The sequence below is a fragment of the Eupeodes corollae genome, chromosome 3 (genome assembly GCF_945859685.1).
Source record: "Eupeodes corollae chromosome 3, idEupCoro1.1, whole genome shotgun sequence".
In the NCBI taxonomy this organism is placed as follows: domain Eukaryota; kingdom Metazoa; phylum Arthropoda; class Insecta; order Diptera; family Syrphidae; genus Eupeodes; species Eupeodes corollae.
In genome coordinates, this window is record NC_079149.1 from 123,138,882 (window position 1) to 123,162,766 (window position 23,885).

The window sequence follows — 23,885 nt, forward strand, 5'->3', positions numbered from 1 at the left end:
CCATAGTGATAAATAGCATTATTTTCTAAGACTATTAGTAAAACTGCATTACCGACACAAATCTACAGTATAATCACAGAGCAGTTTTTTCCCATCGCCATAACGAACTTAACTGTTTTTGGTTCGAAATTGTTCAAAACTTTCGCAGTTGTATGGATTTACGAAGATTACATACATTTTACAAATGGCTGTAAGTGTCAATTGAACCTTGGCGTTTCTGGAGTAAATTTAAAATTCATGTCAAGAAAAGATGAACTTGAAGACGGTTTTCACATTTGACACATTCTAGCATTTCATCAATTTCTTTTATTCTCACTTCATGTTTAAAAATTGGGTAGGAACGAAATAAATTAACCGAACTTCAAAATTAGTGTCCATCAAAAAGGAGACCGATGTGAACATCCTCTAATACTCCTACAGATATATTTGTTGTTAAATCGAACAGTCTTTTGAAGTAGTTTTTGAAATAATGATTAATTACTTGAGTGTGCAAAAATTTCAGAACTAAGCGCACCGTCATCATTCGTGCGGGCTTTGTTTTTTTCAAAAATATTTTTCCTACACTTAAATGGACATCTTAACATTAATTAACAATATTAACTGACTGTTTAAACATCGTTTGTCCTTGCAAATTTAACTTCTGATGATGGCGGATGTTCACATCCTTGACCTAGCACAAATCATGGCATAAATAACAAACTATTTCCTAATTCCTCTTAAGTCTTAAAAAAAGAAGTGACAACCAAAACTATCCATCAAATCACTTAAAGAGTGACTTTTTGAAAATAGAAAGAAAAGTCATTAATCAACATTTAATAATGCTTTAACTTTAATCATAACCTCACTGCGGCACTACTGTGCTCCAATAAAACCTCAACAATCTTTTATATATGTAATAAAGAGGTTTATCTAATGGGTAACACACACTTTTGTTTGTTTGAATTGAGTAATTCGTCTCAAGTTGTTTCCCATGCCTGAAGGTATTTTGATTTTTTTCTGAATTTTAGACCATTTACGCGCACTTCATTGTCAATCTCTGTTAAGATTGTATCATAAAATGGTATGTTTTCAAGTCTTTGATGATGGTCAAAAAAGGTGTTACTTGTTTTGTTGTTGATTCTCTGTCTACATATTTAAGTATGTACTTATCCACAAAAGTTTGTCAAATAAAGACATGTGTAGATTATGTACATATGTGTATTTTATTTTATTTGATCTGCAATATATGCATCAATAGTTGGAATCTAGTTTGTACAACCAATTTCAAAATCAATTAACTTAAGTTGTTGTGAAGTCTGCAAGTTTATTTTTTTTTTCCATTAACTTAAATCGTATGCCAAGACATTTTATTCATGATTTTTGTCAATAAATTGCGTTCAAGAGCCTGCCATAACAAATATCATAAACTTATTATCATCGAAGTGTTAAATTTAATGCAACCTTGAAGTATGTCGTTTATGACTTAAACAGAATTAATCGTTGCTTTAATTTAAAGACAAATTTACTTCCGTGTTTTTAATTTTTTTAATTGAGAACTGTCATCGCAGTGATGATTCACAAGTAAATTATGAATATCAAAGGTATACTTTTAAAACAAAATTTGAACCATCCATAAAACTGATTCTTCGAGAAAAATAATAAACGTCATTTGTTACAGTTAAAGCTGATTTATGTTATTTATTGAATACAAATATAACATGTCACTTAGCCATAGACTTTACGAATCAGCCAACGAAAAGTGACAGATAACGAAAAGAACATAAAGAGGATCACCAAAAATAGTTATTCACATTGGTCTCTTTTAAAATGACTCAATTTTAAATTTGTAACCTGTCTTGCAATATTTGTATTTAAGGAATTTAAAATTTTCTCCTTAAATGTTGTTTGTTAATATTTAGGTGGGTGTTAGAGATAAAATGGTTAAATGTCAAAATTAGCCGCGTCAAATTTGTCTGGTGTGAACACTATTAAAACGGTTCTGACATTTGTCTATAATCATGTGCCTAACGTTTATAAACAAGAACAGATACTCCATATTGGTAAATAGCATTGTTTTTTGGTAGACTCTTAGTAAAACTGCATTACCGACACCAATCTACAGTATAATCGGAGAGCGGTATGAACAGTTCGCCATAACGAACTTAACTGTTTTTGGTTCGAAATTGTTTAAAACTTTCGCAGTTGTATGGCTTTACGAAGATTAACGACCAATGGCATAGCACGTCATTTTCCGCAAATTTGATAACATAACTAACTTTTTCTATTCAGTGATGTAACCCAGCTTAAGTTTTATAGCTAGTCCATTTGAAACTTTGCAAAGTATTTATTTACGTAATTATAACCTGATTTAACGTAAACTATCTAAGAAAGAAATACAAAAAGACGCTACGACAAAGTCGTTAAGGTTTGATTAAAATCATTTAACTTAGTGTTAATCTGATTAAGTAGATAATCATTGTCTATTAACTCTTCGAATCTCTGACAAAAACACTTTCCTTTTTTAATGGATTTTATTGTATTTACATTAAGACATTATGACGATGACGTCTCTAATTCAACTTAACTAGTCCATCCAGATTAATTATACATTTTTGTCTGATATTTTCATTCAAGGGAAAGTAAAAGTCCTACTAAATTGTTTTTGCCTCTATCATAAATATCAAAAGTCAAAATCTATTTTATCTATATAATCCATTTATTATAAATGGATGGAGATCATCATCATCATCATCAACAACAACAAAAACAAGGTCATGATCATTTCTCATGAACTTATCAGCAATAAATATCGATTTACATTATTTGCAAGATCAATCTGTCAATATTATAATCTTCATCGGGTATCACATGATGCGACTATGATGATTGACGTTTTCAAACGTCAAATAACCAATGAACAAAAAGCTCAAGTGTAATAGACAATAACAACACAATTCCGGAAATTGAAAATGATTTACCGACATTTTATAATTTTTTAAACAGCGCCATCTTCAAAACTCAAAAAGATTATAAACTTTTTGTTGCTCTTATTTGTTTACACGTTCTCATGGCAAAATATTCATTGAGGTATAGATTAAAATGTAATCTTTGGCGGGTTAAATAAATGAAAGTGGTGATGCCGAAGGCCGATAGATGTTAAAATATTTATTTTTCACAACATGGATGATGAGTTTATTGTGTATAGTTGATGGATACGTATACCTTCTGACAGATATTATCAAATATCATCAAATTTGAATCTATTAACATATTTTTATATATAAACTATAAGTTTTTTTATATTTTCAATGAATGTTAAGTCAAAGAAATCAGGCGAATGAGTACTTCTAAACTCTTGTGTGATTGATTAAACATTTTTGATATGCAAATGACTCAAGGTTAAGTTAAGAGCACATAATTATTATTTGCAAATTCCTATGACAGACATTTATGTAATATTATAATTAAGAAATATTTGACTTTTAGGCACATTATATTGACATAAAATATTTTAATAAAAACACGCCACACTATTATGCAAGCTTTGGGCAATATTTGCTTCTTTTTTTCTTCAAACTTTTAATCTCATCTTAAATTTATTTTATTTGTGGAAATCAATTAAATAAAATAAAAAAGATTTCCGGTAAAAGAAAAAAGAAAAAACTACTAAAAACGTTGCCCTTTTATGTCATATCATTGATGTGAAAAGTTTTGCATTGAAAATAAAACACATCAGCAACTTTAATGCGAGACTAGTGAGTAAGTGGCCCTTTGATAGACAAATTTATCGCGGAAACTCCATTCCATTGATCACGTAATGTATTGCTTTCAAAAAAATGCAAATAGACATCAGGGAGCTGAAGCTGAGTGTGTTTTTGCTATAAACTCTTTTCGTTTATGTTATTTTGTAATATTCAATTAGGTTCAGGTAAATGGGGAAAGCGAAACTCCTTTTTCACAATCCTATAGGACAGAGCGATTGCAGTGCTTTATGGGGTCATGGTTGAATTAGTGATGTTTGGTACTATACTAATATACCTAAAAAAGATTCGTATCGTCTGTTTTTATGTTTGTTTTCATTTTCTTAGTTAAAAGTGCAAAGCCCTTTCAAAGTTACTTTTAAATGTTTGATGCATAATATGTGTGTACAAAATTCTAGATTTGGAGAGAAATAAGTACCATCATTTATTAAGTCAAACCACACAATAATGTCCTTGTCTACCTCTGTCGATAAAACAGTATTGTAACACTAGGGTGTATGCGCACTTTAAAAATGGTACCTTTTTTAATTTGGTAAGCTATTTCTTTTGTTAAGTATTGAAAATGTCAGGTCACAAGAAGAACTAAAACTACCAAAGGCGCGAGAGATATAATGTTCCCTTTTATAACCTATCTTTTAAGCTTAATGTTTTTTTTAAATACGGATTTTAAATATCCCGCAATTTAGGCAGTTTTCACTTTTGAAGCTGTCATCTTTTGCCTTTTTACACGTAAACATTACATTACTAAAAATTGAACATTACATGCTTTAAAAACGTATTTACATTATTGAAACTTAATATAAAGTGGTGAACATTTTGGAGATTCGCAAAACTATATAATACAATTGGTCTTCAATAAGCTAACGTAGTAGTGACTGCCAACTTTGTCACAATGAAACCTTTTATTGGAAAATACTATACACTGTCATGTGCAGTGAGCATAATGCCAGTTTGAATTTAACAAAAATTGTGACTTTATGAGATTTTCTGGAAAAATTATTGACCAACAACCGTTGTTCAACAGTGATTCAATATTATTGATCCGTGTGGTTAAAATTTCATATGTTTACTTGAAATAACTTATAATTTTGAATGTTAAATGAAACCGATAAAGTTATTCAATTAAACAACTGAATCGAGTTTATCCCTCAAAATGAATGAACACAATTTTTTCAACCAGAAATCAAAAAAAAAACGAGTGACATCAGCGAAAATGAGACCCTTTTTCCTATCCTTGTTTTGACGTTTGACCCTAGCGTTCTTCGTTAAATCTACAGCTTTAATTTGACCGTAGCGTTCAATTCTTCATCGCTGGTCTTTATTGCGTTCTGTTTGACCAACAACGTTTAATTTAATAAGACATAGAAACATGACTGTCAAATTGTTTCCCGTCCCACCAGACCACGTTCTATTTGACTAGGCATTAACAGTGATTAAAAAAGTTAAGTTAGAAGTGTTTTAGTGTCAAAATAAAGGTACAATATTTTTTACTTAAAAATATACTGTATTTAAGCCATGACTTTTAGTTTATTTACATATACTTTTTTTCAATGATGAAAATATTTTCAATGAACAATTGACTTTTAACTTATGAACTAATTTTGATATTTCGCGAAGAATTTCAAAACAAATGGTCATGAACTTTTCTTATAGTTGAACAAAAACTGATAGAAATGTCACTTCAAAATATCTTACCAAGAAATGATATAACACACAGAAAAACTTTATGGAACGAAAAACAATACATACTAAAAAAAAGAACCTAATCAAATGATTAAAAATTTATTTTGTATTAAAATATCTTGAGTTTATTTTTTATCTTACAGAAATGATATTGTTAACATTTAGTCAAATTTCTTAAAAATCCAATTCATTGCGATTTTTACACATACATATTAAAGTCCTGCTTAAAAAATTTGGCCATCAAGAATTCCATTGTAATCGGAAATTTTTATGAATCCCGAAAAATCGTCAAATCCTTTCGTATTAAAAAATCGGTAACAATTTCCCTCTATTTAAATTTTCCTCTACGGTCGTATTTCTAGAAAGTTTTTTTTGAGATTTGTAAATTACGATGGAATTCATAATAGGGTGGATTGCTCAATTCAGTTAACGTCTCGAATATCTAGATAAAAAACAGCTTAATTTTGATTGCATAATTTTCGAAGTTCTTTTTATGGCTATTTGACTCACAAGAATATCATTTGCAATTTTCTAAGAGCAAACAATATGAAATTATTATCGCAGCCTTTTTTGATTTTATAATTTAGAAAAAAATCATAGTCATAGGGCAGGTTCAGACGACATAAATGACTTGGAAGGGGGGGGAGGCAAGTTTCTGATATATTTGGCCAGGTGCCAAAAAATTACTTTCCAATTTAAGCAACTTTAATAGAAAGCTGACTGGAAAGTAAGCCAAGAAAAATCTCCCTATCTATTAACTCAAGTCTACTTCTATCAAAATGACAGTTGATCATGTTTTTTTCATTCAACTGAAAGCTGAACTTTATAACTCTATGATTTATTTATTTTCTGCACAACTTCATTTAATGCTTTCTTTAAAAAGAATACAAATATTTCTTTGCAATACAAAATACAAATCGTGATGGACTTGTAGCTTGCCTGAGGAGCGTTTTTTAGACAATAATGATTTTGGTAAAGCTCTGAATTTAAAACACATGACACTTGAAAAACTAACTATTTGCCTTGGTCAAAATTCACGTTAAAAGAGTGAAGTTGACTGCAAATGAAGTCCCTTATGTTGTCTGAACCTACCCATTTCTAATATGGTCACTATAACTTAATTAACAAAAGAATTCCAATGACTGCTCTCAATGATGAAACCATAACTATAACCAAGCCTCTAAGTTGGAGAATGGAATTTGTATCTAGTGAACTGTATAACTATACTCATACTTTGGAATGTGTTATGTAGCTATATCGAATTTCTATGGTTTTGTTTTATAAATTTTGTCAATTTGATTTTTGTTAAATGAAGTTGTCAAGATTTTATAGGATATACTTTAATTATGTTCTTATCATAACTTTAAGAGATTGAACGCCGTTCAAAGTAAATGCGCAAAGAATTTCCTTTAGTTTTGTATTATTGCTAAAAGCCATATAATTTAATAATTTAATATTTTAATTTGAAATTGAAGTAATCATTGATTCCTTTCTGAATAACTTATTAAAATCATAACTAGTACCTAACCGGCCCCCATGTAAAATTGATTTTATTTTAAATTCAAATTCCCGCTACGTCTTCATTCACGGCAAATCTTTACGTCGCGTCACGTTTTCTGTACTAAAAGGCCACTTTACGCAACTGACAGCACACACTCATGTAAATAATTTCCTATCGATACACAAGAAAAACATAAACAAATCACCACTACATAAATCTGTCACGTGGTCGATTGTCTATTCTCACGTCATTTCATTAAACGTCACTTTGACATACCACCATTTTCTTTTTTTATCAAAAATGACATTTGAATGGCGTCTCTCAGAAGAAGACGTCAAGGTGAACAAAATCATCGAAGCAGCTCGTAATCGAAGTTGTCGCTGGAAAAGAGTGAAGCAAACAACAAAATTTAAATTTGCTAAATAATGTTGAAAATTTTATGAAAATCTTATTGAAAATTAATTAATAACAATTGCTATAGTTGTGTTTGAATAGTGTTAAGCTTGAAATGTCTTCAAATCAACGACAATTCGCTCAAAAACTATCAAAGTAAGTTAGTGAGTGAGTGATTTAGTTGGACTCTTCAAAGGAGACCTCGCCCTGTCTGCCATAGTCCAATCTTAAAAAAAGAGCCTTATCAAATTTTCTATATTTTTATTATGAATATGAATTATGAACTTATTATAAATTCAATTCTCGTAGGCAACAAGCTTCGGAAGTGCGAAAGAACGTCGTAAGCTGTGGCTTGACTACAAAACCAGCGGATGTTGCGTCTTTATGTTCATCTACGGCAAGTGAAAAAAATAATGTCTTTTTTTTTCTTTCCTCAACTCGATGTCCCTGTGGGGCGGGTTTTATTGATTTATTTTTTCTTGTTCCTTTCTTCAACTTGAATTGGTTTGATTCTGAGTCATGAAAAATATTTTTTGTTTTTGCGCAAAATAGATTTGCCTAACTGAACCGGTAGAGCCATTGGACTATGAAGAATTTTTATTGCAACATTCGAATGTTTTAAATCGAGACCCACTGAGACAGATATTGGAATTCCCACCGGGAGATGTTTCGGTGAAGACAATACCCAGGAAAATTCGTACTGTGGAACACATTGTGCCAAAAGAAAATATGTAAGTCTTAGAAGCAACAAAAAATGTGAATGATGAAAATAGATTTAAATGACAATAACAATAATTCTTGAAATAGGGTTGCAAATTTAAACTCATTAAAGAACTAGGTTTTTTTGTTCAAAATTAGGTTGAATCCAATTTAAACTGCTTTAAGTATACTCGTAATTAATAAATAAAATTGAGTTCAACATTTACTCAATTGATGATCTTAATTAGTAAATTTCTTATTGACTGGGATCCTTGAGTTAAATAACAGAAACAACATAGTTTTGTTTGACTATTAATAGGTTTCATATTCAAACAAATGGAACGGAAAGAGTGATTTATGATAGGAAAAGAAGCCAGATGCTTGAAGTTCAATGATTTATTTGATTTGCTTGAGCTGATTTCGAACTAGAATCAGGGTGTCAGTTTTTATTTATAGATAAGGTCTGTCTCATTGTGGTTTGAATAGTTATGACATTTATTTGAAAATATGTGATTCAAATGAATTTGGTTACGTATTCCAAGAATTGGTGATTGCTAAGACTTATCTTCGCTGATGTTAGACTTGATAGCTTGTAACTACTATTTTATTGTTGCCCCGTTTATCACTTTACTGATTTTGTATGCATCTGAGTCATGTTAGTTTATATAAAACTGGGAATGATTCAACAAACTATAGAACAATTGACAAACGCGTTATGGGATGATAAAATTTAAAATTAATAGCTTCTTTATCATGAGACTTTTGTAGGTAAGTGGTCAATTTGTTTGATTTTAAGATAGACTCTGGATTTAGAGGGTCTATGATTTTATAACATAGTTAAGTACTGCTTTAATTCTCCGAAAGACCTAATTTTAAAATTGTATTAGATTTTGGAATACTTATAAGACCACAAGGACATTTAATGTGCAATTATTTTACATTTATATAAAATTTATTTAATTCAAGAATAATTATGAATAGAATTTCTAAACAGTCATAAATGGAACTATCTTTATAATGTAAAATGCTAAGGACTTGGAGTGTTCCATAAAGCGCAAAACAGCTTTGTAACAAAACAAAATTTAATACAAACATAATGTACATTTAAATTGTGTCTCTGATCCTGTTTTTAAAGTTAAAAAAGAACAAACAAGTTACACGTACATTCAAACACATTAAACTATTTACTTATTTATGTTTTATGCATGTTCTTGTGTCATATTTTGTCTTATTTATTTTGCCCACAAATTTTAAGTCTGCAAAAACTGACATAAGGGACATGTACATTAGGTCGAGAAAAAACATCCAATATAAAATGTTCAGTAAGTATATCCATAGAAGATCCGTTTAAAAATGATGCCCAATTTTCTAAGAAGAAATATTCAAAAAATAATATTTTCAGGACAATCTCTTTAAAGTTAAAGCAAAGGCACTATAAGGACCGGAAACCAATCTTTTATTCTTGTTTGCCTTTAAGCTGAAACGTCAATTTTTACGCACCCTTTATTCTAATAACAATTCACCACTTAGATGGCATAGGCAGGGATAGAATCCAGATCCTTGGTAAAAGATAAGCATGTCAGAATTGCGGTAAGTTCTGAAATATAGCTTCCAGATGAATCGGGAAGAAGTCCTTGGCAGATTTATTTTTGAATGTTTTATTTGATTCAAATTCCACTACTGCATAAGAGAAGTTTGGATCCTTAAACGAACCATCTGTATAGAAAATACGATCGGCTTTTTTATCAGCGATCATATGACTGTGAAGTCCTTTAAATTGTTGATCCGGACATCATCTCTTGTTGTGAGGGAAAGGAAGAGGAAACCCCTGTTCTGACACGTTTTTTCCCAGAGCCTTGCATTTGCAAGTGAAATTGATCTTTTCTTAGCAAAGAGTAATATAGGTGTTGTTTTTAGCGCACCTGTTGCCGTTCGGAAGCATAGGTTAAGATTATTATATAGGTAGGTTCTCTATCAATTCTCTGAGCAATCAATTTTCGTAAGTACACACAAAATTGGAATATGGGTCAACAAAATCTTGGTTCATGGTTGTTTTTTAGTTGTTTTTTTGTCTTTTGCTAATCAAATAAAACTAAATTTATCAAAAATACAAAATAAAAGTTGATTCGTGACACAAATTACATATTTATTCAAATTTTGGCTGAAATCAATGAATATTTTTTGAAGAAAATTAAGAAGGGTGAAGAAACTAGAAATAAAATTTTAACAAATGCAAATACAAAAAAGCCTTACCTATAAATCTAGCTTAAAATTTTGTTTACTTTAATTGGTTTATATATTTTTTTAATATTTAACATTTTATATTTTCTTATTAACTTCCCATAGGAAGTTATTGTAATGGGTCTGATTTGTCAAATCGAAAATTTTGACATTTCTTGACGTTTCAAAGTTAGAAAGATATCTGCGTTTTTTCATACAAAATAAAATGTACAAAAAATAGTACACAAATTTGGTAAAAATTGTTAGTTCGTGATATCTTTTAAATTAATTTCATTCATCCAATTTGTAAAAATTTAAGAAATGCTACTTAAATTGGTAAAAATTTGTTTTCGACTAAAAATCTATTTAATAAAACTAGATTTTGAAACCTAAAACTTTTAAGAATAATTAACTTACAACTTTTTTAACCCAACACGAAAACCTAAAAACTTTTAAGCTAGATAAATCGATAGACGGAATGGTAAGTTATCAGGGTAGGCCGCATCCCAGCCTCTTTTTTTAATTTTTTTACCTTTTGTTCAAATATTTTTAAGATAGGAATTAGTTTTCTCATTAACCTTAAACTTTGAAAATCTTGGATATCTTTGATATCTTGGCATCCAAAGCGACCAAGACTTGTGACCTTAAATAGTCCAAAAGTTTTATATCGCACAACTAGCTTAACGTAAAATTAAGTGCTCACTAAAATTATTTCTCAACGCGCCAAACCCATGGAATTGAAGAATTGTAGAAAGCTCGATAAAGGTGAACATTGACGGTATTATTCGGGCGTTTGCCTCATTTTTGAATACATGATTCCACCAGCCAATAAGGCACACCATATAGTTTGTTTTTTAATGGATGCTGTTGAGAAATGTAAAATCGTGAGTTTTATACCAAAAAAAAGTCCTTGGTTTCATTCAAAGAATTGGTATGCTTATGATCTCAAACTGCTTTCTATTTTATTTTTAGGACCATTTTTTAAATGTTTTTTTTTAGCAGATGAAACTATGCTATTCTCTCAGACATTTAATGGAAGTATTTAATATATTTTACCCTCTAAAAAGTTCACCAAATGACAGCAGAAATGTCAAGTCCCCAATCTGAATTTAAAAAAAAATCTAATGAAAACAGTTTAGATCAAAAATTAATTTTAAATAGCTTTAAGCATTTACATTTACATATTGTTAGCATTAGCATTTAAAATATTTAAATAAATGAATAATTTTCTATATTTGCACGTTTTTCAATTCATTCAGAACTGAACTACCTCCCCATGTCCAGGAATGCGTGAATTGTTTCACGAGACCATGGAAAACCGTGGAATACTCCCAACGTCATTTCTCGAGTTCTTGTTGTACCCGAGAACGTGTCGATCGTGGTACTTTGAGTCCAACAAATTTCCAACAAGAATTCGAAATCGACAAAGATTTCGCCTCCTTCGATGATGGCTTCACCGACAAGAGTGACAGTTGCACGCCAAGCAGTCGTCAATCCATTGCCAGCCTCTCTTCGGTTTCATCCTGCACTGATACCCTCACACCTCGCGGATCATGGGCTAGTTTCGATTTACGTCGTTCAGTCAATGATCCACTCATACCAAATCTCCTCGATGATCTACCTCCAGAAAGTATTGACCAAGCCAACGAAACACGTCGTCAAGAAGATCGACAAGAATCTCTATTTAGTTTATATCCTGAAGCTGATCCAGATGATCTCATCGAACGTCGATTGCCAGCTGAAAAACCAATCGAACATCAAGGACATCGAATTCATGTGAAATGTCTGCAACTTCGATTGGAGCTTGAAGTTGAACCGATATTTGCCTCAATGGCAATTTATGATGCCAAAGAAAAAAAGAAAATCTCGGAAAATTTCTACTTTGACATGAATTCGGATAATTTGAAGCGAATGCTGAATTCCCACGTACAGTACAGCGATGTCAGCACTCAAAGTCGAACTGGAATCTTTGAGATAACCTATCCGAGTAATGATTTGTTCTTAGTTATTCGGCTGGAGAAAGTTCTGCAGGGTGATATTAAGGATTCAGTTGAACCGTACCTCAAGGACGACAAAGACAAGTACCGAGATAAGGCAAAATCAAATGCAGCCGATTATTGTGAGCGTTTGGGAAAGTATCGTATGCCTTTTGCCTGGACTGGTATCTACCTAACGAACGTCTTCAATGGGGACAATTTTGAGAGTGAAAAGGAGAACAGCAGCTTGGGTACTGCTTCTAGTTCCAATAGTTTAGGTAAATTTGGTTTTCTTTGATTTTAATCATAAACTTGGGAAATTTTTGTCATTTCAGATCGAAAATCTTCGACCAGTAGCTTCGATCAACTTCGACAGAAAGCAAATGTTATGAGTGGCACTTTGACGAGAAGAGGTTCTCTCGAACGGAAAAGTGAAAAGCGACGCTCGTGGTCACCGGACGAGTTTGCCAATAGCATAGAGACCTTCCGACCAATTACAATTACCGTATCGAGTTTTTTCAAACAGGTTTGCTTTCGAGAAAACTCAAGACGCTCATCTTGTAATTAAAAACAAATTTGGTTTGTCTCCTTAGGAATCTGATAAAATGAAAGATGAAGACTTGTACAAGTTTCTGCCGGAATTAAAACGTCCAGCAGCGGTAGTGAAGAAATACAAATGTATACCAGGTTCTATTAAGTTAGAAATCTCTCCATGCCCCGAAGATGTCAAATGTGCTCTCTCACCGGAATTGGCCAAAGTTGAACCCTACCCAAGTAAGAATCGCCGAAAAAATCACTTTTCTCTTTAATAACTTTTCTCTGTTTCCTTCATTTAAGATGACAACACTCGACCGGTCAAGGAAATTTTGGAATTCCCCTCAAGTGCCATTTATATTCCCCACTACACCTATCGTAATCTTCTGTTTGTAGCTCCGAAGGAGTTGAATTTCTCATCTCGAGCTGGTTCGGCTCGAAACATCGCCGTTCGCATTCAACTTATGGCTGGAGAGAAGCAAAATGAAGCCCTTCGAGCCATCTTTGCAAAATCCTCCTGTCCCGAATACACCTCCGAGGCATTTACAGCTGTCAATTATCACAATAAATGTCCAGCTTTCTATGATGAGATTAAAATCGCTCTTCCAGCGAATATCAAACAAAATCATCATCTTCTCTTTACCTTGTACCATGTGTCGTGTCAGAAGAAACCCCAAGAAATGCAAACAACAGTTGAAACTCCTGTTGGTTATACTTGGATTCCATTGCTCGAGGATGGGAAGCTTAAAGTTGGAGAATTCAATTTGCCAGTGATGGTGGAAACACCTCCGGAAAATTATTCATTCATCCCGCCAAATGTCCATTTACCCGGAACCAAGTGGTTGGATAATCATCGTCCGGTGTTTACGGTGAGTATTGATGCTGTGACGTCCATACACACCTTGGACCCTTGTCTTGATCGGTGAGTCGAACCTTATCAGTCCTTTTCCTTAAATGTGATTCTATGACAATGACGATGTTTTAGATTCTTCCTTGCGTGTGAGTTTCTCGAGTCGAAGAAAGTCCCTCCACACATTGGTGAAGGAAACATGGAAAAAGAAATGAAAAAATGTCTTGTCGACATTGAGAATGCAGATCGAGAACCGTTGGTCAAGAATCTTCCAATAGTTTTGGATAAACTCATTGAATTGTTGGTCACAACTTATAAGATCACTGGACAAACGTTATCCATGGGTTCAAATGTTTTTGAAGTTCTTTGTATGGTTTCAGAAAATCTTTCGGTTCGTTTTAGGTGGAAATCAGATATATGTTTGGGTTGTTGATATTTTCTGCCTCTTTAGATCCTTTCTGATGACTTGGTCGTTGACCAATATGGACGTCAGAGTCTCCTGTCAACTTATGTGCAATTTCAAACGAAGATCCTTCATCCATTTAGTAGAAAGAGACGACTGACGTACAGCAGGAGTAATGCCGAAGAAATGATGGTGTCTTCACATGATGGGTATGTAATGCATGAACACGGAGGAAGGAGCTTAGATCGAAAAGGTACACACTTGTTTATTCTCTGATTAACTGATTCCTAGCTTCCCATTTCATCGAACTTTTAGAAATATCAGCAGAAATCTCTCCCTCGTACATCGGTCGTGATGGACAGATTCGTTTGTTGCACGAAGAATTGGCTCTTCATTGGGTTGTTGCGAGTGGCAATGCAGCCGAAATGGCCATGAAAAACTCTTGGTTCCTCTTCGAACTTATGGTCAAATCGATGATTGAACATTTGGATCTTACGCGGGCTTTGACAGCTCCTCGAAAAAGTCGTTTTCCACATCAATTCACAGACGATATATCGACATTAATTCATTTGGTTACAACCAAAGTAGTTGGTTATCATAATATCGATCAGAAATTGGCACAGTCTCTCAATGCCAGTTTGGGTTTCTTCATATTTGATTTATTCAACATAATGGATAGGGGTTTTGTTTTCGGGTTGATAAAAACCTATTACAAAGTTTTGATTTCAAAGAATTCATCGATTCCTGATTTGATGCATTATAAAGTGGATTTCCTGAGAATTGTGTGCAGTCATGAGCATTACATTGCATTGAATCTACCATTTGCTACTCCTTACACGACGGTTCCAACTCCGACAAGTCCAACTCCAAGCACAAACTCAAACAATAGTCAAAATTCTTATGTAAGTTTTGAAGAGTGTTGGCTTTTATTTATCGATCCGAAAGTCAATTTGTGGTTTGTGTTTTCTTAGGGATCAATTGACAAGGCTCTCCAAGCAGACCTAAATGCTGAATTCAGGCAGCAGCATTACCTAGTCGGATTGGTCTTGAGTGAATTGGCCACTGTTTTGGAAGTTTCGTAAGTAAAACAAAACATCTCTGAGCCCCCTTATCAGTTTGTGAATTATGTGTCTCTTTTCAGAAATCCACCACTTCACAGTAAAGCAATTCGATGCATACGTAACTTGATGACCTCGCATGATCTGGACGCTCGATACAGCGATTCAGATGCTAGAGCTCGTGTAGCGTCGTTGTATATCCCCCTTCTTGCAATTGTAATGGACACCATTCCTCAGCTTCACCAATTTCTCACAGACACTCAAGACCGTCTGCACAGCATTGGACTTCTCGAGGACTACCAAGGACCACATCAGCCAATTGCCACAACGACCATAAGTCCTGAGGTAGCTTATGCAATTTCTGGCAGTCGAACGTATTCATATGTCCCCGATCCTGTGAAGAACAAATCTCAGTTAAACACTGAAGACACAAGACACCTTCTAGCCTGCTTTATATGGGTCATTAAGAATTTGGAAAGAACCATCCTCTATCGTTGGGTTTTGGGTTTGAGTCCGCATCGTGTTCATCAAATGCTCCAGGTCCTGAACTGGTGTATTCCATGTTTTGAATATCGGGGACAAAAACGTCTGCCAATGGTGAAGCGAAACAACACTCAAAGTTTCCGCAAAACTCCCGATATGAAGGAGAAGCTGGAAGAGTACATCCGGGGCACTGGTTCGGCTCGAAATGATTTGATAAATCGTCGAAAGGATCGTAATTCAACTGAGAAACTCCGCTGGCGGAAGGATCAGATGCCGTATAGGTCACAATTTGCCGATCTACCGGTCAAGGCTGAGCCAGAAATCGAAATAACTCACTGCATAGAAGGATCACTGGCCACAGAATTGATTCTCGTCACTTTGGATGCTCTGGAAATTATAGTGCAGGTGGCGACAAATTCAGAAATCCACCACAATCTCCTGAGGACCGTTCTGAAGGTTCTTTTACACGCTCTCTCCCGCAATCAAAGTACACTCTCTCTGCAGAATCTATTTGCGTCGCAGCGCTCTTTAATCTTTAAGTTCCCGAATTTATTGTTCGACGAGGAGACCGATATTTGTGCAGATCTGTGTTTGTTGCTTCTGAAGCATTGTGGATCATTGCTACCTGGAATAAGATCTCAAGCCGCTGCTTCTCTGTATCTTCTTATGAGACAGAATTTTGAAATTGGAAATGTAAGTGAACCTAGATATTTCTTTGTTTTTAATTTACTTTATTTTTTAATTAATTTGAAACATTGGCGGTATAAGTAGGATGTCCCGAAACATCCCAACGATGACGTGAAGGAAATCTCATCTAAAAATCATTCATTTTTGTTTATAATTTTCATCTCATTTCTATTCATTGCAAAATAATATATAAAATTATATTTATGATAAAAATTTAATTCTAGAACTTTGCACGTGTTAAAATGCAAGTTACCATGTCCCTTAGTTCGCTGGTCGGAACAAGCTCCTCCTTCAGCGAGCAGTCCCTTCGCAGAGCATTGAAAACCATTCTAGTCTATGCTGAGTCCGATATCGATCTTCAAGACACGTCTTTTCCAGAGCAAGTTCAAGATTTACTTTTCAATTTGCACATGATCCTCTCGGATACTGTAAAAATGAAAGAATACCAAGAAGATCCTGAGATGTTATTGGATCTGATGCATCGCATAGCCAAAGGCTATCAAAATAATCCTGACTTACGATTGACATGGCTCGAGAATATGGCTAAAAAGCATCGTGAGCGTGCCAATCATACCGAAGCTGCAATGTGTTATGTGCACAGTGCTGCTTTGGTTGCCGAATATTTGAGTATGTTAGAGTCACAAACTCATTTGCCAGTTGGGGCAGTTAGTTTTCAGAAAGTCACACCAAACGCTCTCATGGAATCGGCAGTATCTGATGATGTTCTAAGTCCCGGCGAAGATGGTATTTGTCTTGGCAATCATTTTACTGAGATCGGACTGAAGGCGTTGTTGGAGGAGGCTGCAAACTCGTTCCAAATTGCTGGAATGTACGAAGCAATGAACGAGGTTTTGAAAATTCTAATACCCATATGTGAGGCGAATCGTGATTTCCAGAAGTTGGGCAAGGTACATGGTAAACTGCAAGAGGCCTTCAATAGAATCGCACAATTGCAAGGAAAACGTGTCTTTGGCACATATTTTCGGGTGGGATTCTATGGAACAACATTTGGAGATCTCGATCAACAGGAGTTCATCTATAAAGAACCTACTTTGACGAAATTACCTGAGATATTTAGTCGGCTTCAAGTAAGATTTTTTTTATAAAAAAATGTCGTGTTTTTGAAGACATTTCATGGGTTTTTCTTAGAGTTTCTATGCCGATCGATTTGGTCCGGATTCAGTTCATATAATCAAAGATTCAAATAATGTCGATGTAAACTCGTTGGACCCAGATAAGGCCTACATCCAAATCACTTACGTTGAGCCTTACTTTGAGACTTTCGAATTACGTCACAGGGAAACATATTTCGAGAGGAATTTTAATATAAGTAAGAATTTTTAAACAAACATCTGGACATACCTACATTTGTTTTCTTTCTTTAGAGCGTTTTATATTTGCAACTCCATTCACCAAGGGCGGCAAAGCTCATGGGGAACTTAACGAACAATGCAAACGCAAAACAATTCTCACCACCGCCAATCATTTCCCCTACGTGAAGACTCGCATTCAAGTCATAAGCAGACAACAGATAATCTTAGAACCCATCGAAGTGGCAATTGAAGATATTCAAAAAAAGACATTAGAATTAGCTGCGGCGACAAAACAAGAACCCGCAGATCCAAAAATTTTACAAATGGTCCTGCAGGGTTGCATTGGAACAACAGTCAATCAAGGACCCATGGAAATGGCTACAGTTTTCTTATCTGGTCTAGCCGATGGGGTGACCATACCGACAAAACATCAAAATAAGTTACGTTTGTGTTTTAAGGAATTCGCTAAACGATGTACGGATGCATTGAAGAAAAATCGTAATCTCATTCAAGCCGATCAGAAAGACTATCAACGGGAATTAGAGAGAAATAATGAACGTTTCTTGGAACGTTTGTCGCCGTTGATCACATTAAGCCCTAGTCAAGCTGTCGGAGCTGTGAAGTAAGTAGAAAATTCAACAAAATACATATTTGTGTCTATTTAAGTTATTAACTTTGTTGTCTTGTGAATTCTTTGTCTAAATTGAAACTGAAAAAAAGGAAAAACTAAGTATTGCTGTTTTTAAAGGTACACTAGTTTCATTTTTCATGAGTTTATAGAACCATTGTAGCTGACATCCTCATAAACCATTCAATTTTTGATTTGATTTTTTAAATAGATTTAGAAAAAAGTCATCCTTCCATTCTGTGAAACTTGCGAAAAAACACAAGAGAAAAAGAAAATACTTATTGTTTGTAGTTTTCTTTTTAAGGAAAATAAAATGGAATTGAATTTTGAGAGTTACACTTTCCCATTCGACAGAAAATAATTCCTTCACTTTGCACTTAAAACACGTATCCTTTTATATCTTAAACGCACTTTCCCAGTAGACTTTAACTGAAACCACAAAATGTACATAGAAAGATGATTGCACCTTCAGTTTCTAAGATTTTAAATCCTCAGTTGTTCCATTTTTTAACCTAGGATAAAAGTTTTTGATTACCTTCGACAGAAAGTGTTAGACAACGATTTAAAATGAAAAAAGTGCTGAAATTTGTTATATAATAATTAAAATGATTTTAATTGTTTTTAAAAATATTTACCAGGAAATCAATGCAATTTTTCATAGGTTTGAACTTATTTTCAAAAAATGCTGGCTGTCCGCTTTAAAGACATGAATGGTTTTTTTTTTAAAGTAAAAATTCGTTATTCATGCAGTTTTCTTTTGATGTTTGGCAACAAGAAAAAGTTGTTGGTTCTTCAATCCTGGAATCTTTTTCAAAAATACAAGTACTTTGATCCAATTATATAATGTAAGGTTTTTGATGAGTTCTAGTAAGGCGAAACTGTTTTAGTTTGATTGAAAGATAGGGCAGATGGTTAGAAGATGTTCGATTGTCGTTTTTGTTGGGTTGTTGCAGTAGGAGCAGGAATCATTTCTGAGGATACGATCAAGTAGGTGCTGATGAGTGAGGCGGGAGTGGCCCAGTCTCAGTCTCAAAATGGCTGTAGTTTCTTTTCGTGATAGTTGTGGTGGATATTTGTCTGGAATGCATAGAGGATTAATAATATTTGAATAATAATTATGTTCGTTTGATTCAAAAATTCCGTAATATAAGCTCGGATATCATTGGATGCTGTATATATTTGAGTCTGGATACTACGAGTTAGTATCTTGCTTGGCAGCAAAGTCAGCTACTTCATTACCTGCTATGACTATGTGGCCTAGAATCTAGCGTCATTTAAGTTAGTTGGTGTATTGGGATAATTTGTTACGAATCGTTGTAATCGTGACTTGGTTATTATTTAAGTTGAGAACTGCCTTTAAAGTGGAGAGGCTATCTGAGAAACTACTTGACCATGGTGTATACGCTGACGATCTCATAATAATTGCCAAGATAAAAGACCACGTCCTCATAAAAGACGCTTTCATAAGAGTTCTGGCGAACCTATCTTTAAAAAAAAGCAAACAGTTGCATTTGTGCCGCAAGACAATTTGTAAAAGTTTGACCTTAAACTTTAGTCCATACATCCTCGAAAACACCAATGAACGAACTATCTTGGGTCTTACTATCAATAAATCGTATCGATGGTCTTTACATATATTTAAACTGTAAAACTCCCTCACACTCCGCCTAAATCTCATCAAATATTTTTACGGAAAAAAGAGTGTTGTGCATATCAACACGATATTAAATCTAGTGCAAGCCCTAATTCTTTCTAAAATTGACTATGCACTCCCAATTTATGGCGACAGCTCCAAGACCGATTTAAAAAAAAAAACTAAAACCACACTACCACGCCGCAATTTGAATTGCGTTAAATGCATATCGCACTACTCCAGTTTTTAACATGCTCGCCGAATCTTTAGAAAATCGTATTAAATTTACCACAGCCAAAACTATACCAAAGCTTCTTACCTCTCAAGGTTCACTTATACAAAAAGATCTTTAACTTACGCTAAGAAAGAAATCCAAACCAAAAATAGAAAAAGCAATATACCGAGCAATACAAATATCAAGTGACCTTCACATTGGAATGTTTTATGTTAATCCAAAGCCAGGCCCTTCTCCGCCTTCGTATCTTAAAAATGATAGCATCAACATAACTCTTGCTGCATATCAAAAAACCTCTCTCGATCCTGCCACCTTAGGACAGCTTTACAATGAACTTGCACACCACCTTGTCTTGAACAATTTTTCCTTTTTGTATACGGCTCAAAAATAAACAACACCTCGGCATACGCAGTCGTTGAACAGCGAAAAAATACGGTTCAAGCAAATGCTCTTATTGAACTCAGCTCAATATTTATAGCAGAATCCACTGCCATAATTAGTGCTTTTGAGTTTGCAGAAAAGAAACGTGGAAAGTTTTTTCTAAATTTTGCTCTCAGTGCGTTAACTCGATCCACTGACCTTTCGCATACGTTGTAAAACTTAATTATTACATTTCTAGACTTCCCTTGATACTCCAAGATGTTCATTCACATTCAGGACCCCCTTTCAATTTCAAACCAACATTAAAATGTTTAGACCTCCGTTAATAATTCCAAAACCTCTCCTAATATCTCCAGACCTGCTTTAATATTTCAAAACCTCTCTAGAAAAATCAGGGTCTCCCTTGATATTTCAACATCAACCTTGAAATTTTTAGATCTCACATTAAATCTCCAGATCTCACTTGATATTTTAAGACTCCGTGATATATCAAGACTTCCCGTTATATATCAAGCCCTCCTTTGATATTTCAAAAACCTTCCTTGGTATTTCAGGACCTCCCTTAATATTTCAAGATATTCCTTGAAGTTTCTATATCTCCATTGATATCTAAAGACCGCCCTTGATATTTCAAGACCTCCCTTGAAATCTCCAAACCTTTCATGATATCTTAAGACCTCCCTTTGAATTTCGCAGCATATTTCAAAACCTTCCTTGGAATACTTTTCATCTCTGTTAGCCTTAAATTTGGCAGATACACTCAAAGTAGTTTCTTGAGTATTCCCATCACGAAGAAAAATGATGATAAACTTTTAACTTAAATGTTTGAACTTTCTTTTGTTTACCTATGTTTTATTTTTATTTAATTAAAAATTCTATTCAGTTTCGTCTCGATATTGGAGCGATTTACGATTATTATAGAAATTGTATGGAGAGCCAAAGTGTTGTACTTTCAGATAAGCTGATCAAAAGGTCATGTCCGGCATTCGTTAGACTTTTCTTCGTCGGATTTTGTAAAGTTTAAAAAATAATTGAAATTGTCACTTTCGCTTATTCGACGAATTCTGTAAAAGGGGTGGTTGTGTAAAATAATCATAAATGACAAACTTTTTGTTTGCTATGTCGAAAATCAGCTTTAATACTTGATTTTGAAAACGACCAAGAAAATATATGCAACCTTCACCGTATCAAAACTTCATGCTCATAATTTCATTTTTTCTTTTATTCACTTTCTTTCAATTTTGTTTATATTCACTTAAAACATTCTGTTTTCCTATTTCCTCTAGCGCCAACAGTTACGTCAGCAAAAGTACACCATTAAGATGGTAGGTAAAATATTGTAGTTAAATATACAAAAGTTTCTAAAACAAAGCGTATCCATCACATAAAAAAGCAATTATTGTAATCATGTTTCTTTTTTCTCTCTTTTGAATAATTGTTACATGCTTACATTTGGATGACATTTTTTTTTAAATTGAAATTAAAATAGTGTTTCAGATTATTTTAAGTAAAACTTATAATTCATAAATAAATATAATAAATTATACTCAATTTTCGATTTATTTAAAATATGCAATAGAAATTCTATTCTATTACTCGAAATGAAATTATTTTTAAACTTAGAAATTTAATACGTGTGTAGTGTTTAGCGAATTTTGTTCTAATTAATTTGTAGTTAATAATAAATATATGTATTTCTTAATTTTATTATTTAATGTAAACATTTTGGACTGAACGAAACCAAAAATTTAAAAAGAATATTTTTTTGTTTATTTTTTGAGATATTAGAAGTAATAATAAATATTTAACAAAACAAAATTATTTTCAAGTATTTAAAAAACAAATAATAAAATCAAAAATGCATTTTAAAGCAAAGAAAATCAAATTAAATTTTAGAAGCTTTTAGCTTTTTTTATAAAAATGCATTTTATATATTTAAATATTATATACAATTATAATAACAACAACAAAATAAACATACATATACCATTTATGAGTGTGCATTACAAATTAAAGCATCTCATCAAACATAAATCATTATAATATACCGTATTTATTTTGAACAAAAACAGTTTACTTAGATATAAATTTATGTATACTTTATAAACAAAAAATATTATTATAAACGTGTAGTAAGTATAGTAGTCATTTACATTTACACATTTTTTGTACTTAAATCGGAAACGAAACAAATAAATCACAATGCAATTATTATGTTGTAAACATTTTTTATTGAACTTATTTATGCTGGCTTCAAAAATATGAAGATACATATATTTCCTTAATGACAAAATTGTACTAAAAAGAAAACGAACATCTCCTTGAAACTTATCCACGTACGTATATAATGGTTGAAGATAGGGATAGGAAAGATAAGGTGCTTAAAAAAAGTGTTTATCCATCTTAGCTAAAAATGTCTTTATTAAATATTTTAAACAACATACCATACAACATGTGGGAGGAGTTTTCTTGCAGCAGCCTAATAGATTTTCATTCAGCCCGAAAACACACCCTTTCACATCAGGTATTTGTATAAACTCTTTTTAATTTTATTAAAAATATAAAATTTGATTCAAGTTCATTAACTTAACATTATTGTAAGGAGGGTTTTTTACCTGTTGTTTTGTTTTTGTTTTTTTTTTTGTTTGTCATTGTTTTTTTCTTCATGCCTATCGGACGTGATTTAAAATGTCTTAAGGTAAAAGAATTACTAGCAATTTTGGGACAAACCCGCTTTTCGATCCGCTATAATAAAAAAAAAACGGAATTAGTAGCGCGTTGTCGAAATCTTTTGGAACGGAGAACTAGACAAGACGAAGAAACGAGCGAAAACCAAAGCGAAGTGGAGTCTGAAGGCGAAACAAACTCAACCACAAGCAAAGGACAAGACGATAGCCAAAATAGTGAAGTATTTTTTTTTAAGAAAACGTCAAAGAATTACGTTCTAAACACAAAACGATGACTGAGCCACAACCTGAGGTTCATAATTCCTTTCAATTTAAAGACGTTGAAGAGGCTCTAGAAAAATATAGTGGTGAAAATGGAAAAAGCATCGAATCTGTCTTTGGTTTGCACATGGGGAGACGTCCAAAAATTCTTGTACTGCAGGCGATTGTTATTCGGTGCGGCCAAACTTGCTTTGGAGTCAGAGAAGACGATCAGAATTTTGGAATGCTTTGAAGGAATTTTTGGTAGAAGAGTTCGGCAAATAGGAGCATGAAAATATCCATAAATTACTCGAGAAGACAACAAAATCCGACAGCGAATCATTTCTAGAATATTTTTATAGAATCAAGAAGATAGCTTCTAGAGAAACTATTGACGAAGCTCATCTATAAGAGTATACCATAGCTGGCATACCAGACGGCGGCGTTTTAAGTAAAGGTATCCTTTAACACGCGAAGAACTTAGAGGAGCTTAAGGCAGAACTTAAGCCGTACGAGCGAATGAAAGCTCAAATCCGTTCCA

General features: G+C 33.3%; 1 protein-coding gene across 3 annotated transcripts; it reads left to right on the plus strand.

The window, feature by feature from the left end:
* Positions 1-7,250: 7,250 nt before the first annotated feature.
* Positions 7,251-22,640, plus strand: LOC129949256 (dedicator of cytokinesis protein 7). Of its 3 annotated transcripts, XR_008782018.1 has the most exons (18): positions 7,251-7,473; positions 7,627-7,714; positions 7,870-8,048; positions 11,496-12,490; positions 12,548-12,738; positions 12,806-12,986; positions 13,050-13,668; positions 13,732-13,987; positions 14,048-14,252; positions 14,315-14,901; positions 14,971-15,077; positions 15,141-16,233; positions 16,452-17,315; positions 17,377-17,557; positions 17,613-18,162; positions 18,261-18,288; positions 21,704-21,742; positions 21,907-21,989. XR_008782018.1 is itself a non-coding variant. In XM_056060592.1 (17 exons), exons 1-17 carry the CDS (start codon positions 7,433-7,435, stop codon positions 21,926-21,928), a joined length of 6,198 nt encoding a protein of 2,065 aa, XP_055916567.1. In that variant the 5' UTR covers positions 7,251-7,432; the 3' UTR covers positions 21,929-22,640. The 3 variants fall into 3 exon arrangements, 2 of the variants coding, with proteins under 2 accessions (XP_055916567.1, XP_055916569.1); XM_056060592.1 differs by lacking the exon at positions 18,261-18,288 and having other exon boundaries at positions 21,907-22,640; XM_056060594.1 differs by lacking the exons at positions 18,261-18,288; positions 21,907-21,989 and having other exon boundaries at positions 21,704-21,900.
* Positions 22,641-23,885: the final 1,245 nt, after the last annotated feature.